Source organism: Lacerta agilis, chromosome 6 (assembly GCF_009819535.1).
Source record: "Lacerta agilis isolate rLacAgi1 chromosome 6, rLacAgi1.pri, whole genome shotgun sequence".
Lineage (NCBI taxonomy): Eukaryota > Metazoa > Chordata > Lepidosauria > Squamata > Lacertidae > Lacerta > Lacerta agilis.
In genome coordinates, this window is record NC_046317.1 from 65,831,315 (window position 1) to 65,849,524 (window position 18,210).

General features: G+C 41.1%; 1 protein-coding gene across 2 annotated transcripts in view; it reads left to right on the forward strand.

Moving 5' to 3' along the window:
• Positions 1 to 1,059: 1,059 nt before the first annotated feature.
• LOC117048859 (deoxynucleoside triphosphate triphosphohydrolase SAMHD1-like) overlaps positions 1,060 to 18,210 on the forward strand; it is a 32,291-nt gene continuing 15,140 nt past the window's right edge. For both annotated transcript variants that reach the window (XM_033153243.1, XM_033153244.1), the window contains exons 1-8: positions 1,060 to 1,267; positions 5,066 to 5,132; positions 6,773 to 6,842; positions 7,930 to 8,090; positions 12,207 to 12,322; positions 13,215 to 13,285; positions 16,138 to 16,293; positions 17,451 to 17,551. In XM_033153243.1, coding sequence (XP_033009134.1) covers positions 1,060 to 1,267; positions 5,066 to 5,132; positions 6,773 to 6,842; positions 7,930 to 8,090; positions 12,207 to 12,322; positions 13,215 to 13,285; positions 16,138 to 16,293; positions 17,451 to 17,551 — 950 coding nt within the window. The remainder of the gene's footprint in view (positions 1,268 to 5,065; positions 5,133 to 6,772; positions 6,843 to 7,929; positions 8,091 to 12,206; positions 12,323 to 13,214; positions 13,286 to 16,137; positions 16,294 to 17,450; positions 17,552 to 18,210) is intronic.

An 18,210-nucleotide genomic window follows, 5' to 3' on the forward strand; every position in this document is an offset into this window, starting at 1 on the left:
TCACCCCCAGCAGGGGCGCTGCCCGGGGCCCCCCGTCCCCTCTGCGACACCCCTGAAAATACCCTCCAATGGTCTACAGCTGTCGTTGCTTCTGGCCACTGGTTCCCCATCCCTGAGCTTTAAACCTCATGCTTTGCCCCCTCACGCCTTTCCCTAAAACTCCAGCTCTGCTGAGGAGTCTGGCTTATCAGCCTCACGTCCATAGCTGTCAAGTCTCCCTTTTTTGCGGGAAACTCCCTTATTCCAAGCCGTTTCCTGCTGCTATCCCTTATTATTGATATCCCTTAAATTTCCCTTATTTCCGGGAAGGAGAGTTGGAGTCCGGGGACTCCTTGGGTCCCTGCCTTTCTCAGCCCTGCCTGCCTGCCTACCTCACAGGACTGTTGTGGGGATTAAATGAAGACTAGAACCAGGGAGCTCCTTGGAAAAAAGGTGGAATAGAAATATCTAATAACAAACAGACAGACAGATATAAAAAGAAGATAAAATAGACAAATGTTTCTTGGCAACAGGTGCTCAGATTAAGCATTGCTGCCCCTAACTGGAGGCAGAGCAGAGCCAACCTGGCCAGAAGCCATCAGTGGTCCTCTCCTCCTGCATGAATTGGCCTAATCCTTTTCTAAAGCCATCCAAGCTGGTGGCCATCGCTGCTCCCTGTGGCAGGGTGTTCCAGAGGTTAACCGTGTGCTGCGTGAATAAGTGCTTTATTTTCTCTGCCCCGATTTCTCTTTCCTGGGGTAAATTAATTTGTAGCCTGGGGGGATTACCACGGCGTGGACTGTCCCTGAGAACCGTAGACTGTCCCCGGGACAGGTGAGGGTGTTGATCCCTTATTTTCAAATCCGAAACTTGACAGCTATGCTCACGTCCAATCCGCCCCTTGAACTCTCTCTCTCTCTCTCTCCAAAACAACAACACAGAACCACCCAGCATTGACACAGAAACCGCAAGCCACACAAGCCGTCTTGATTGGAGGACTGCCATCACATCACGCCCAGCCCTGGCGGGTCTCCCCCTATATAAGTCGCTCCTGGTGTCCCTGCTTCGAAGTCGAGGGCGATGTCGAGCAGTAATGGGGAAGGAGCCTTCAAGCGGCCCCGGCCCGCCAGCCCGGGCAACGTCTTCCACACGCCGGAGAAGCGCGGCTCCGCCTGTCGTGACCCGGATTCCTGCAGGTCCCACCCGCGGGACTGGGGCATCGAGCAGGTGTGCAATTTCCTGCGAAGCAGCGGCTTCGAAGACCCGGAGCTGCTGCGCTGCTTCCGAGGTAAACGGGGGCGGGGGCGGGGGAGAGGGTTGGACGAGCGGGACCGGAGAACCGCTTTGCCTGCGCAGCCTCGTTGCGCCGAGAATATCAACCTCGGCGGACCTTAAAGGGGGGCGCCCGGCTGAGGCGACGCTGCTGCTGCCGTTTCCTCCCTCGAGTGGTTCCCGCTTCCTGACCCCGTGAGAAGAGGAGAGAGAAGGGCATAACGGGCTCCGTCGCCTGAGGGCGGGGTTGGCAATTCGTGGCAGGATGGCTTGTTCCGAAGTCAATGGTCATAGGATTGTTGTTGTTGTTTTATTGTTATTAATTGAATTTATATACCGCCCGATACCCTATACTCAGAGCGGTTCACAAAATAAAATCAAGATATAAAGCCGCAAAATACGTATTAAAAATAAAAACGGCAACTCAATAACCCCCCAACCCCCACATTTTAAAAGGGCTGTGTCTTAAGAGTCCTTTGCAGCGCAGTCTACTCGGGAGTAAGTTCTATTGAGCTCAGTGGGATTCACTCCCAGATAGCCTAAGTGTGTTTAGGGTTGCTGCCTTAAATGCCCTTTTCCTTTTAACTTGGGTTGTATTTATTTATTTGATTTATATGCCGCCCTTCCAAAGGAGGAGCACTTCTTTCTCAAACATGCCTTTTAGTTAAAAAGGATTGCAAGCCACCCCAGTCTTGCTCACATAACTCTACTCTGGCCTTTTGTCTTTCCAACAGGGAGGTAGACCCACCTGTTTGCCCTCTGGCACAGAGCCTCTGCTCTGCTTTCTTCCCTTAATGGCCCATCTTTAGCTGCCCATTGGCAGTACAGGATCATTTGTGCATTAACCGGCATTGATATGTTCCGTCTCTACAGTACTTGTAATGTTCTCAAAGAATAAGGAAATAACATTGGAGGCACATATTCTAGTGGGGGAAGAGAGTTTGGATTTGGATTTGATATCCCGCTTTATCACTACCCGAAGGAGTCTCAAAGCGGCTCACATTCTCCTTTTCCCTTCCTCCCCCACAACAAACACTCTGTGGGGTGAGTGGGGCTGAGAGACTTCAGAGAAGTGTGACTAGCCCAAGGTCACCCAGCAGCTGCATGTGGAGGAGCGGGGAATCGAACCCGGTTCACCAGATTACGAGTCCACTGCTCTTAACCACTTAACACTACACCACACTGGGAAAGATATTTGTACCAAGTATGTATCAGAGGATTGCCAAAGCATGTGCCATCAGGATGCAACATGCTTGTAGGGAAACTGGCCGTTTAGGCGTACATGAAAAACCAGAAACTGCCCTTATCAGAAAAGACCATACACCAACGTGCACCACACCTAACTGGGTGCAGTGAGAATCACATACACACAGGCCCATTTACTTACGTAGACATGGCATGACTACACCTTACCCATATATGGCACTTCCATACCCCTGGCTGATGAAATGTAGTCCAAATATGATGAAATATTCCTGTATGCTGCCCCATAAATAAAGGCTCTTGCAGCCCTTAGAATCATCACTCTTTCAACCCACACTGTTGTGAGACTGGTCATTTTCCCACATGACGGGCTGGCTCCCGTCACATGCTGCCCAGTGCAAAATATTTCTGGTTGCACCAAAGCATACTTGCAGAAAAGAAATACTGGTGACTCTTCATGTGAAAGTATGAATGAATATTGGCTAGTGGTGGTTACAGAACTTCCACCACCCCCTATTTGTTTAAGGAGGAAAGCATGTCCTCCAACAAGTAATACCAAATACGGTCAAAACAAAATAAAAAATAAAAAAATCCTTCCAGTAGCACCTTAGAGACCAACTAAGTTTGTTCTTGGTATGAGCTATACAACATCAATAGTATTATTAAAAAGGTCCACCAGAGGCTGTATTTCCTGCGTCAACTAAGGAAATTTAAATTGTCCCAGGAAGTGTTGATTCAATTCTACAGAGGCATCATTGAAACTGTTCTCTGTAATTCTATAACAGCTTGGTACGGTACAGCCTCTAAGAGAGACAAGAAAAAGCTCCAACGAGCTGTAAGAATTGCAGAAAGGGTAATTGGTGTTAGCTTGCCTTCAATAGAGACAATTTATGCTACCCGAGTAAGGAAGAGAGCAGAGAGAATTGTAGCAGATCCTTTACATCCCGGTCATCATCTGCTTGATTTACTTCCATCTGGACGTCGCTACAGGACTTCATATACAAAATCGGCCAGGCACAAGAATAGTTTTTTCCCTTGTGCCATTAAATTGTTAAATTCGTAGTTGTATAGCTTAAGGGGAGGTAAAATATGGGTGGGGTTTCTTTACTTCTTTGTATTGTGAGAGGAACAGTGTCTGTATGTTTACATTGCAATGTAGCCGAAACAAATTCCAAGTATGTTGGAAAATGTACTTGGCCAATAATAAATTATTCCTATTCCTATTATTCCTTTTGTGTGCATGCACACACATGGCAGACCAACACAGCTACCTACCTGTAACCAAATACAGTGTTACCTCTACCTATGTGCACCTCTGGTTACGTATCCTTTGGGATATGCACGCGGCAAACCTGGAAGCATTTTAATGGGCTTTGCCGTGCACGCATGTGCAGAAGCGCTCTACCGCACCGCGTGCATGCACAGAACAGACACCTCCGGTAGCGAAAACCTTGGGATCCAACCAGAGCTCCAGAATGGATCCCATCCACAATTGGAGGTACCACTGTATGGCTTCTATTGATTCTATGATTCTATAACATATTAGATATATCTGTAGTACCATCTAGTCCAATCCCCTGCAATGCAGGGATCTTAATTAAAGCATCCAGATGGCCATCAAACCTCTGCTTAAAAACCTCCCATGAAGGCAAGTCCACCTTGTAACTGGAGTAATTTCCTGGTACAGTGTGTGATGCACAGTGGGCTGCAGCTGGATAGGGGAAACAGGAAAATTCAATTGTGCTACATTCTAAGCTGTCTTTCCACTCATGTAAGACTTCTTTGGCAGGGGCGTAGCAAGGGGGGTGGGGGCGGTCAGCCCCGGGTTCCATAATGGAGGGGGTGACAAATGATCAAGGAACAATTTTTTTAATCAATTTTTTTTGGATTTTTTTTTTTTGAAAATGCCTGCTCCAAAGGTCTTATCTTACTATACTAGGGATTATATAGCTATATATGAAATTTCATGCATATCGGTTAATATCTTGACCCTCCTCCACCAAAATAGCTGTTCACTTGGCTGTTTTCCTATGTCATGAAGGCTGAAATTTCAGTTCAGGGAGCACTTACTGTTCCCAACGCTAACCCTGTGGAAAGCCATCTAATTAGACTTTAATTTGATTTTGAGATGTTTTTAGGAGGTAATTTAATTATTGTTTGATTTTATACCAGTGTTATGTATCTGATGTTAGCCACCCTGAGCCCGACTTCAGCTGGGAGGGTGGGATATAAATAAAAGTTTTATTATTATTATTACTTGTTATTATTCCTTTGTAAGAAAATATGAAATAATGTAAAATCATTTTTGCGGGGGGGGGGATCAATGGGGGGTTTGACAAGAAATTTTCCACACCGGGTACCACCTGACCTTCTTATGCCTCAGGGGGGGGGGGTGCCAAAAAAATTTCTGCCCCCGGGTACCAATTTACCTTGCTACTCCCCTGTTCTTTGGATCCAATAATTCAGAATAACATAGTTTCTTAACGTTTCTAATTCTTCTAGTGATTTTCATTTGTCATCTGCCCAGAGAATATTGAATTATCAAGAATTTCAGAAACATAAATGTTAAGACTAACAAAATAAGCTAACTGTTGTCTTCTTAATTCCTCAGAAAAAAATATTGCTGGTTCATCTTTCCTTTACCTCACTGAATCAGAACTTGAAGAAATGGGAATTGAGTAAGGGAAACTTAAATCTATTGACGTTTGAATTTGGCTGCAATCCTATATGTACTTCCCTGGGAGTAAGTCCCATTGAATTTAGTGGGACATATGGTACTTCTGAATAGCCACACATAGGATTGGACTGCTTGTGTTTCTAATTCTTAATTGGATCATTGCTATATTTAGTGCCAACCTTGAGCTTTGTACATTTGCTAAAGAAATATAGATTAGTAACCCTGATCTTTTATCAGCGGGGTAGGAGTGAAACAGTGGTTCACATTAAACTGCAGTTCTGTTGTAACTAATATTTAATGTGACATGCAAACCAAGCCAGTATGTAAAGCATTTTCATATCAGGAAACTGAAACAGGATTTGGACTTGCCATATTCTGTTACATAATTATGGCAACATTAATCATCATAACAATGGATGTTACTTTTCTTCTCTGCAATCTCACAGCTGGCAGATTTAGGACTATACAATGGTGCCCCGCTAGACGAAAATAATTCGTTCTGCGAAAATTTTCGTCTAGCAGGTTTTTCGTCTAGCGAAGCGGCAATGACAGCCGCGCTTTCGCTAGACGAAAAAAAAGACGAAAAATTTTCATCTTGCGAGGCAGCCCCATAGACTTTTTCATCTAGCGGGGCAGCCTCCCGCTAGACGAATGCCTTCATCTAGCGAGTTTTTCGTCTAGCAAGGCATTAGTCTAGCAGGGCACCACTGTATATATTGCTGTTTAAAAGTGAGATAATTAATTATTTTTGAATGTTGGATAGAATAGGGAACTTCAAAGAGGGCTACTGGAATATTATGCAGTTTTTGGTAATCAAAGGTATTTGTTCTTCATGGTGCAGAAATGCACCCCTTCCAGACAGATTTATGGCACTGCATAACATGCTAAGGCAAACCTTGGTTTATTGAGATGGCACAGGCTTCCTGAGAGCTACTTATAGCCACTTTTCTCCTCCAAAATTCTTTTTGCTGCCATGCTGTAGTAAATCAAAATTTTTCTTAGCATGTAATCCAGACCAGGGCGCATGGTTAGCCTCTCTGCTCCCTAACTATTTGTTATTGCTGGTTGTTAGTTAGGTGAGAGTTTAACCATGAGCCCTGGTTTGGATTACATGCTAAGCCAAATCTTTGCTTAGGTCATTGTGGTACAACAGCAAAAAGGACTGGGAAGGAGTAAAGCAACTGTGAGGTCCTCTGCAGGAGCCTGCATGTTTGTACAGTCTCATTAAGCAAGGTTTGCCTTTGCATGTTGTTATATGAGCTTTCCTTTAACCACCATCAAATTAATGAAGCAAATATAAATTGGTGACTGTGTGTGCAGAAAGAGATGCACAGATGATGGAGCCTGTACATGAAAATGGTGTATAGTCATCTTCTTTTGTACCACATTGGCAAATATTGGGTACGGCTTACAGCTTGGAGAAAGTACGTTTTAAAATTGCTACAGTTTGACATCTGAATAAATCTTCATGGAATTGGTAGAGCTTAAGAGTATTATGTTCCAGATCTTTTGAAGATCTTGTACTGAAAACTTTTAAAAATGCTTGTACTGAACAGTAGCAATTAACTTAATATTAGCATCCACTACATTATTTAATAAAATATGGAACAGTCAGCTTAACTTATATTTGATAACTTTCAGGACCGGAGTGAGACAGAACCTGCTAAATTGTCTGAGCAAACTGGTACAAAGGCATGTTGACATAATGAAGGTGAGAGAAGCATTTGTGTTAATCTGAAAGCAATGTTAGTCTATTTTTGAAGATGGTGTTGAACCATCTGTTTTTTCTTGAGCCATGATGGCAGCTGAAAGACCATGAAAATTGCTAGAATAAAGGTAGCTTAAAATAGAAGTTTGTAATATAAAAGTCAGTACATTTCAAATATAAAACTCTGAAGTTAAATTAAATATTTGTATTCCTTGCTTTTTTCCCTCCAAACTGGTCAGGCAAGAGTAGCAATAAGGTAACACTATAAGGTGTGGCAGCAAGAAAATGATAGCTAATAGAGGATTAAAAATACAAGTGGATGAACGCTTTGCAAACCATTCTTTAAAGATGGCCTTAGATGCAGCATCTTGCATTGTACAAAAAAGTATGTGCATGAGTTCAAATGTTTTTCAAATAAGAAATAAGTATTGGATAGATATTATAGAAAGGGTGCTAGAGATAATCCTGGAGAATGCTTTGTAAGCAAATTAGGGTATTTCTTGTTTTGTGGTCACCAGTGAAAACCAAAATTAATTTTACTGGAATATTAGAGTGCTATCCAGGAAAGTAGTGCTCAGTTATATATTTTATTTATTCATTTATTTATTTCATAAAATGTATGCACTGCTTAATTGTAAAAAAAAAAAACTTAAAAGGGGTTTACAAAAAGAAAACAATAAAAGCATTAAGTACTGAAACAGATTAAAATGACATCAACTTTCTGGATTTGAGTAGGGTTTACTCCTTAGTCTTTTCTTCTCCCAAAGATATACCTCAAGGCAGCGGAGGATTGGGTTTGGTTTTTCTTCTCCTAGATCGACTACCTTCCCAGGTTGATGAGGTCCATCTGCCCCTCCCTTCCCTCTACAGCATGTGCTGAATCCATCTTCTTGACTGTTGGACCTATTGGTCTTTCCCGCTAAATCTGCTGGAGCTCATCTTGGCATACAAGGGCAGCCATATATGCTTTTCGTTATCCAGTGATTGTCTTAACTTTTGAGTATAGCGAAAGCAAGTGAAAGCTTGCTTTCTTCTTCTGCTTTTCATATATCATCTGCAATAGTTTTACATTTTGTTTTACATCTTCCAGGTATTTAATGACCCGATTCATGGTCACATTGAAATGCATCCACTTCTTGTTCGGATTATTGACACACCTCAGTTTCAGCGTCTGAGATACATCAAACAATTGGGTGGCTGTTACTACGTTTTCCCAGGAGCATCGCACAACCGTTTTGAGCATTCCCTTGGGTAAGGCACAAGTTCTTTTTGCAGATGCTCTGTTTTTCTTGAACTGATATACACCACCACTCAGGTTACTGCAGACTGGCTGTGCCTCTGAACATAAGCAACTGCATTTTCATTGAATTCCGTAGTAACCTATCGTAAAATAAAAGCACTGCTACTTGTAACAGGGAGTCCTTGGAGCACCCCACAATGGCCTAACCTTGACTCTCTTAGGTTCAGGTCAGGGTCACAAGCAAGAGACCTCAATGCAGGACATAGAAGCAAAATAGCAGCCAGTAGGCTTGATGTTTATTGTTGCAAAGACTTCCCACTACTACAAATATGAAGCAGCCAGAAGCCCTGATCAGTGGGTTACATCAGTATTTCAAAGTTTCCTGTAATACATTTCCCATAATACATATTGGGATACATCACCAAGGTGTGGTCTCAGAACCTGATATCCAGGCATGTCCCTGTCATTCAAATATAGTCTTTCACACTTACTCCATCACAGTACAAAGGAAAGTATTTAGTTTCCAGGTCCCTGAGTCAAGTCAAATACACCCCTTTGTCTTGAGGCTTCATCCCACTATGGGGTGGGTAGGCAGTGTGATTGGGATGATTATTTGTCTGAAACCCTTGGGGCAGAATATCAATGGTCATGACTCCTTGGGAAGGCACTGCACACTTGGGGATTATACCTCACTTCATTTCTTACGAATTTCTAAAGTTATCCCATTGAGCCGGTCCATAGATACAGTACATTTATCAGTGAATTGCTACATTTGGAATTGACACTTTCCCTGTTTTCCTTTGTTGGAGACCTGTTGCTCAGAGGTAAGTCACAGGCTCCTGAGCCGAGCTTCCCTTGCAGATGCAATGCCTTTGCAGTAACGTACAATGGTACCTCGGTTTAAGAACAGTCCGCTTTAAGAACGATTCAGTTTACAAACTCCACAAAACTGGTGCCCCGGTTTGCGAACTTTACCTCGGTCTAAGATCGGAATCCAAACAGTGGAAGGGCACCGGCAGCGAGAGGCCTCATTAGGGAAAGCGTGGTTCGGTTTTAGAACAGTTTCAGTTTAAGAACGGATTTCCAGAATGGATTAAGTTCATAAACCAAGGCATCACTGTATATTGCTGTTTTCTCTTGACACTAGAGGATTTCATTTGACAGGTGAAAGGCAGGGAAATGTGTATGAGTGAATGGTTTGTTAATGTGCAGCGGAAACTCGTGGTGTGTGTGTGTGGGAGGTCTCTCACCCCCTTCAAATTTCCTGGTAACATACTTAATTCCATTAAAGGAGATTTACATCTAAAATATCTAAAAGTTAGAAGTGCCCTTCATCTCATATGCTGGTGTGTTCAGTATTTGGTTTCATGAGGATGTAGGCTCACCAAACCCAAACTCAACTAAGTAAGCAGATTTTCTGATACTGAGTTTTCCCACTGAAACTCATGGATGAAAAGAAATGCTATTTGCTTTGACAGTAGGCCTGTGTTCTTTCTTTCTTTCTTCCTTTCTTCCTTCCTTTCTTTCTTTCTTTCTTTCATTCATTCTTTCTTTCCTAAGAATGCACTTCGTTGGCATTAGAGGGTTGCTGATGTGGAATGCTTCCTTACCATCCCAAGTGACTGTAACCTTAAAAAAAATTTTTTTAAGGCAGCATTTTATGAAATTTGCAGGCATAGTAAGAGAGGAAGCTGGGTCACATTTCCTCCCCTAGTTTATTATTATTTTTTAATAAAGAATTTATTGGTTTTTTCAAAACAAAGAGCAACATAGCACATATACCAACCCAAACACAAACCCAACAATCAAACCACAACAAAACAAATACAAATACACCAACAATTCTTTTTCTTGTTTACACACACACACACAAAAAAAAACTTTTCTTGTTCGAATCATTACTAAATGACTTCCCCCGTTTTCTCTCCTTCGGTTCCAATTCCAGTTTTACTTTAATAACTTCTCATCTCTGAAATTAAATCATTTAAAAATCAAAACTAAACATACTTCTTAAAATCTTATTTTAATTCACAATAATCTATCTCTCCTTAACTTAAATCGAATCGAATCCAAATATAACTTCATGATAATTAAATACAGCTTCATAACACAAAATATTACTTCTTATGTCAAATCATATCACACATCTTCTTTCACTTAGACTGCTGCTAATAAAGAAAAATTCAAATATCTCTTCTCTAATTCAAAAACTTAAAATCTTAACACACCGGCTTCAGGGTACCATAATAAACCGTCCTAATTTTATCCTTAATACATTTCACCCTATCCCTTTTCTATCCATTTTCTTTCGCCATTTCGGGGTCTCCCCCCAAACGTTCCTCCATCTTACACCAATTCCATTTTCCAGAATGTCCTCTTTTCTCGTAAGTCCACAGTTCCAGGCATAATCCACAACAATCCTTGCAGGGAGCATCAGGGTACACAGATCATCACCTTCCAGCATCTCCAGTTCAAAATTCCGTTCCTCTTCTAATTGTAAAGATATCAATCTCTTCCCCATCATTCCTGGGCTCTCACCCCAGAAATTGGATATAAAAATTCTTCTCATCCTGGGTCTCCCACCCCAACAGGACTTTCCATCTTCTCGGAGTTGCAAAGCCATTATACTTTGTTCTTCAATAATTCCCTTCAGCTCTCTGCCAAGGTTTTCTTCCATTTTAACAATGTTCTGAATAGTCTTTCCTGTGGATATAACTTTTCTGCAACATCCTGGTTCAGCGAAGTTAATTTCTGGTTTAGCAATTCTAACTTCAAAAAAATAATCCTTTGATCGTGAGTCAGTCCAGAGTCTAAAACCAGCTTGAAAACGAAACCCAACATGGTAGAAGTGGGCATAGGGTATCAGGTTTCAGTGTTTTTCCATCTTAGTCACAGTACTTTTCCATCTCAATCCCAAATCTCCACAGCCATTTTCCCTGGAGTCAGGGCGAGAAGATTACAATCCATCCATTTTAAAGAAGAAATATTCCCACCAATTTACTCCCCCAAAAGGGGTCTAATCAGTCTCACTTATCAAAATCGAAGCATTGTATCCATCACTGTAACAGCAGTCACCGTCAAAGCAGTTACTTTCTTTCCACCAAAGGGAGAAAAACGGGCTTCCTTTCCGTCGTATCTCCCGGAGCGCCAAATGTCAAAGCTAAATTCAATTGTTCAGGTACTCACGGCCAACGGGCTTCATTTATTTTCCTTCTGCCAGGTAGAACGATTTTGCTCACCGTGAGCGGCGGCCGCCGCTTCGCCGGTCCAGTTGGGGCATGTCTCATCAGCCCGGCTCTGTGGTCCCTTCACCCCCACTCCCCCTTTACAGGGGGAACGGGGGAAGGGTTCGGAGCCATAACGGGCTCGCCGGAGAGCCCAAGCCGCGGGACGCTCGACCCGCGGCTTACCGGAGCCCCGCTTTGCGGTAGCGGGGCTCCTACCCCCGGGCCGGCCTGGGTCGCTTCGCTGCCGAAGCGACCCACGACCGCCCGCGATGGCGTCCTCGCCGGACGTCCCTCCCCTAGTTTATTTTAAGCAATTTCAGCCGAAGAGATGTTTTTTCTCCAGTCTTAGCACTAAGCATCATAGCACTGAAATCAGAGATAGACAACAGCTTGCCTTTTAAGTGTACAAAGCAGCTCCCCCCCCCACTCCATTGCTGGTGGGGGTAGGGAAAGAGTGCCTTTTAACTTCCACAGATCCTTCTCTGCAGAGTAAAAAAGCAGCATTTATGGTCATTCTACCCTAGTGATGGGAAGGCTCATATTTTGTATGTGTGCACATTTATACTTGCATGTTTGTGTGTGAGTGTATGCTTGAGTTTTGGACTGCATGTGTGAGAGAATGAAAATGTGTGCTGTGTCCTGTATGTCAAGTGAATGTGGGTGTTTGTGGGTAGTATGTGTGCATACATTGGCCAAAGCCATCCCTGGCATGTGGCCATTGGAGATGTGGCTGACCAGCAATGTGGTCCTTGGACCAACCTTGCTCTATAGGTTTGCAGTTCATGAGCTGAGTAAGTGTAATGGTATTTCACAATATATAAAGTGGGGCAAGTTTTTATTTTATTTATAACCCTAAAATTCAAGAGCTGGAGAACTGAACCTTTTGCCTTCTTGCAACAGGGTCAGCTATCTAGCAGGCCGTTTGATCCGGGCACTGCAGAAGCGACAACCAGAGTTGGACATCAACCAAAGGGATATTTTGTGCGTCCAGATCGCTGGTCTTTGTCATGATTTGGGTAAGCCACTTCCCAAATATATTAATGAAGTGATTGATGCACGTTAGGTAAATAAAAGTACGATTCCATTCTAAAATATTTAGATGGGAACTGGATTTGGGGCAGGTGATTTTTGCTGTGAAGTATTGGTTTAAACTTTTAAATTTCTAAACTAAGGGCAAGATTAACCTAACCAGGCCTGTCAGTGGAAGGCCTGCTTAAGGTCTGCCTCTTGTGCAACAGACCTGCCCCTCCTTTCTTTTCCCACATATCTCCCCACCACAAAAAAGCATTGGCTCTGGAGGAGTTGGAAGAACCCCCAGAACAGTGCATGAAGGAGGAGACATCATTCTTTCTGGCTAGCTGGAATCTTGCACAAATATAATGTTTGGAAGAGTATGGCACTGAATTTTATCCTAGGATACTTGCAGAACAGCCTCCTCTTGTTTGAAATGCCATGTGCTCTTTGAACATGTTCCACCTCCAACTGAGGTGATGGGGTGGAAATGTCTGAGAAGGCCTTCTCAGTGGTCTATCACCCAGGTCCTGCAACAAATTACCCTCAGAGGTTTGGTTGACTTCCTCTCTCTCTGTCTCGTAGGGGCAATAGGAAACATTAATATTCCAGTGGGAATTTGCTTAGAATTCTTAGAAATTTTACCTACTCTATGATTTATATTTTGTTTTTAGATTTTTTGTGTGGTTATTAGAAACTCTGGGGGAAGCACAAAGGGTAGCCTGGTCTAATGGAGTGAAAGTTTAGTCTCTGGCTTGGTACTACAAAATAGTTTTATTATGGTTTAAAAAACCCCAGAATATACTGAAGATGTGTGTCTCTGTACATCTGTCCACACACACATGCATACACACAAACGTTTGCCACACAGATGAACTGCATAATTCTTACTTTCAGGTCATGGACCATTTTCACACATGTATGATAAAAGATTCATCCCTCGTGTTTGTTCAGGAACTGAATGGAAGGTGGGTATGCAACCAGTTATTACTGCTTTCTTTTCTAAAGGGAATGCTGTCTTGTCTAAAAATATGTTAACCACATTTAACAATTATAGTGTTTTTATAGTCAAAGTACCCAGACATTTCCTGAAGTAGTTTTTTTTTAAGGTACCATATTGGTGAAATATAGTCACTAAAATTCCTACTGTTTACCACTCTCTTCTGCCTTAGTCAGACCCCACCTGGAGCACTGTGTTCAGTTCTGGGGGTTGAGGAAATTGGGTATGTTTAGCCTGGAGAAGAGGAGACTGAGAGACAGTATGATAGGCATCTTCAATTAACTGAATGGCTGTCACATGGGACATGGAGCAAGCTTGATTTCTGTTGCTTTAGCCTTAGCTGGTAGGACCTGAACCATTTGATTCAAATTACAAGAAAGAAGATTCTGACTAAACATGGAATGGACTCACTCAGAAAGTGGTGAAGTTCATTGGAGGTTTCTAAACAGGTTGGATGACCATCTGTCAGGGATTGTTTACCAGCTTTGCAAGGGGTTGGACTAGATGGCCCTTGGGATCCCTTCAACCTTACAATTCTATGAATTTTTTCAGTCCATTCTTCTCACAGAGATTATGTTCCTTTTTTTATATATATATATATATAATTTTTATTATTTTTATACTAAAATACTACAATAATCCTTAACAAACATTTTCATACATTTTCCATTTGGCTATCAAGCCGTGACTTCCGTCAGTCCCTTCAAGTGGTTTTCTGATTTTTAACTTAGTATTATACTTCTTTGATCAACCATTGCTTACATTTTCAAAAAAAAAGAATTTCCCTTACTTTACTATCCTACTTACAATAATAATTCTACACATTCACTACAAAACTTCTTGAAATCTTATTAACGTATTCAAATGTAAATTGTCTTTCAAATAATTCGTAAACTTTAACCAGTCCTTGATGAATTTCTGGTCCCGCTGCTCTCGGATTCTTCCCGTTAGTTTGTCCATTTCTGCATATTCAGTCAATTTCACTGTCCATTCCTCTTTCGTCGGTAATTCTTCTTGTTTCCATTTTTGTGCTAGAAGAATTCTAGCTGCCGCCGTTGCGTATTGGAAAAGTCTGATATCCTTTTTTTCAATGTCTGTACCTACATTACCTAACAAAAAGGCTTCAGGTTTCTTAACAAAATTATATCTCAACATTTTTCTTAACTCATGATATATCATATCCCAATACACTCTCACCTTTTTACATTCCCACCACATGTGAAAAAAAGTACCGACATTTTGTTTACATTTCCAACACTTATTGTCTAGCTTATACATCTTAGCTAGTTTAACTGGGGTAATATGCCATCTATACATCATTTTCAATAAATTTTCTTTTATTGACGTACATGCCTTAAATTTCATTCCTTCCCTCCAAAGTTTTTCCCAGTCTTCTAGCATAATGTTATGTCCAATATCTTTTGCCCAATGAATCATCACCGATTTCACTTCTTCATCTTTTAAGTTCCATTCCAACAGCATTTTATACATCTTAGCAAGTACTTTAAAGTCATTATTAAGTACTTCAACTTCAAACTTTGATTTTGTCTCGCTAAATCCCGTCTTTTTCATATCGCTTTTAAACATTTCATTAATTTGATGGTACTGCAACCAATTATTAACATGTTCTTTCACTTCCTCATATGGTTTTAATTTCCATTTATTACCTTCTTTTTTGAGCAATGTCTCATAAGTTATCCATTTCTGACTCATATTTGTCTTTTTCAAACTGATTATTTCAATTGGGGATAGCCACCATGGTGTTTTCCTTTCCAACAAGTTTTTATATCTGTCCCATACTTCATAGAGTGACTTCCGGAAAATGTGGTTTCCAAAACTTCTGTGTACCTTTATCTTTTCTTGCCAAAGATATGCGTGCCATCCGAATCTATTATCATGTCCTTCCAGATCTAAAAGATCTGATTTCTTCAAATTTATCCATTCCTTTATCCAACATAGACAAGCTGCTTCATAGTATAGCTTCAAATCCGGTAAGGAAAAACCTCCTCTTTCCTTACTATCTGTCAATAGTTTAAATCTTATTCGGGGTTTTTTCCCCTGCCAGATAAATCTTGAAATTTTCTTTTGCCATTCTCTGAAAACAGCTGTCCCTTTTATTATTGGTATTGTTTGAAACAAGAATAACATTCTCGGTAGCACGCTCATTTTTACCGCTGAGATTCTTCCCAATAAAGAAAGTTTCATCCTTTCCCACACTTCCAGGTCTCTCTTAATTCACAGAGATTATGTTCCATTAACCTTTCTAGGGTCTTCTTTCAGTGGCTACTCTGCTTCATTTGCTGTTCTAAGTACCTTTCTATTTTCAGCCATCTCAGGTTATTGAACATTCTATTGCTTATCAGGAATTAGTGATTTCAGCAGCTGAGCAGGACAATGAATGTGAAACTAGAAAACTACTCTTCTCCCACCCCTGCTGGTATTTGTTTGCTATTGCAGCAGTGGGAGATCCAGCATTATGCTTGAATGAGGGAACCTGGTTTAAAGAAACACTGGCTAGTTTAACAAGCTAGTTAAATTTGCTTTTTGTGGCACTTTAAATATTTTGTTTTAAACCAGCATCCCTGGATAAAATCTGACATTAAGCTGGGATTTTGCAGAAGTGAAAATGAACTGTGTTCAAGCCACCCTCCTGTGAGGGGAGCAGGAGCACACATACACAATGCTTGGCTTCAGGCTCCTCCACTTGACGTGGCGTAGCATTACATGCAAATTGTATTAATGTTTTTGCATTCAGTTATGATGGCCTGTTTTGACAGCATATACTTTGATTAATAATACTTAGAACTTCATTTTTTGTAGCATGAAGTTGCTTCTGTTAAGATGTTTGAATACTTGATTGATTCCAATGATCTAAGACCAGTCCTGGAGTATTATGGTCTCAAGCTGGATAAAGATATAGACTTTATCAAAGAGCAGATAGCAGGACCCATTAAGACTGAAAACAACAGTAGTTCAGTAAGTCTTGTTCTCCATCTTACTTCTGCTTTGTAAATACTGTGCTGTTTAATGGAATATAATGCCTAATAGCGTTATCTTTTCTGAAGGAAAATTGACATGTGTTGCATGTGGGAGGCTCATTACTTTTTGTGGACCATTGGTTGTTGAGCTTTTTATAGATCTTGAAGAGGGGCCATAGTTCAGCAGCAAAGCATATGCTTTGTGTACGGAAGTTTCCACTCTGTTCTAGCATTTCCAGTTAAAAAATGCACGGCCGTGCAGAGCTGGTTAATGCTTCTGCATGAGGCTTTGGAGAATCGTTATGAGTTAGGGTAGATCTGGGCTAGATCAAAGAATGATCAGAGCTGCTTCATATTTCATGCAATTCTATGCATGTCTATGCAGATATAAGTATTGCTGAGTAAGCTTGCAAAAGACAGAGGTGCATCTAATGGTTAACTTCCTTTTGGATGAAGGGAATATTTGCAAGTGACACAATAATAGGTCACCCTGCAGTTTATCCTAGAGAGCAGCAAAAGGTGCTTCATTTGCTTATCCTGATATTTGCATAAAAGTGAATCTTTATTCAGTAAATATTTTTCTGTGAACAACTTTTAAAGAGTTTACTTCACAAAGCAATGTACAAGTATAAAAATGGCAGCCAACCAAAACAATGCAAAATATGTTTAAAACAGCCAAACTTTATAATCATATTTAAAAGCTACCTCAAAAGCAAGCACACTATAAATCAAATAGTAATACTGTTTTTTGCAGCCCAGTTCAAATTAACTGTTAAAAGTGACTGAGGGGGAAATGGGTTTTCAGGGTCGGCTTCAAACAATAAAGCTAGAGCTTGCCTAATACCACATGGAATTGAATTTCCTAAATGTGCTGCTGTGGCCAACAATGTTCCATGCGCTTGCCAATCTGATTCAAACCAGTTGTCCTGGAAGGAGTAGTACTACTTAGACCCAAACCAGACAATTGACCGATAAGAGTACCATGGTCAACAGTTCAGGAGAACCAAGAGGGCTGTGCTCCTTGCATCAATTAATCTGTTCCAGCATGTACAAAGAGTTCTTAGAACCCTACTTCCATGCCAGTTTGATTCTCAGAGTAGATTGCTTTATTATAATGTATTATTTACTTTTGGGTATTTCCACCCTTTTCTCCAGTGGCCTTACCGTGGGCGACCTGAAGAAAAAGGCTTTCTTTATGAGATAGTGGCCAACAAAACAAGTGGCATTGATGTTGATAAATGGGATTACTTTGCCAGGTATGGACTTTGCTCATTTTAAAGCATTTGGAAGATTTCTGTTATAGATAAAGAATACTGGGAATATTTTACCTACATACAAACCAATCAATGGAAGATCTTAATGGTCCACTTAAATGGGATATCTATCTATCATTAAAAACTCTTTATCTTTAAATACTATATGGTATCATACTATATAAACCGTATGATTGTTGGTTAACCCTGTATTTTGTTCTGTTGAAAGCTAATACTGTAAATGTATTTGAAAAAATATATCTAAGTGAGAGAGCCATGTATACAGTATGAGCAGGATATAGACTATGAATGAGGAACCTGTGGTACTCCAACTCCCATCAACCTCAGCCAGGATGGCCAATGGTTGGGGATGGTTCAGCAACATCTGGAGGGCCCAGGTAGCCCACCTCTCATAGAGAGAGATACCTAGCCCAGGTATTTCTCCATGTACATGTACTTCATGTACTTTCTATGATTTTATTCTGTGGTCTTATGTTGTTGTAAACCACTGTGATATATTATTATGATGGCAGGGCATATGAATACTTTTTATAAATAAATACAGTATCTATATGCAGCTGCTGGGGGTGACCTCTACAAGATTTGGGGCTGTTTCTCTGTAACATATGAACCAAGAGAAGTCATGCATGTTTTATACCAGT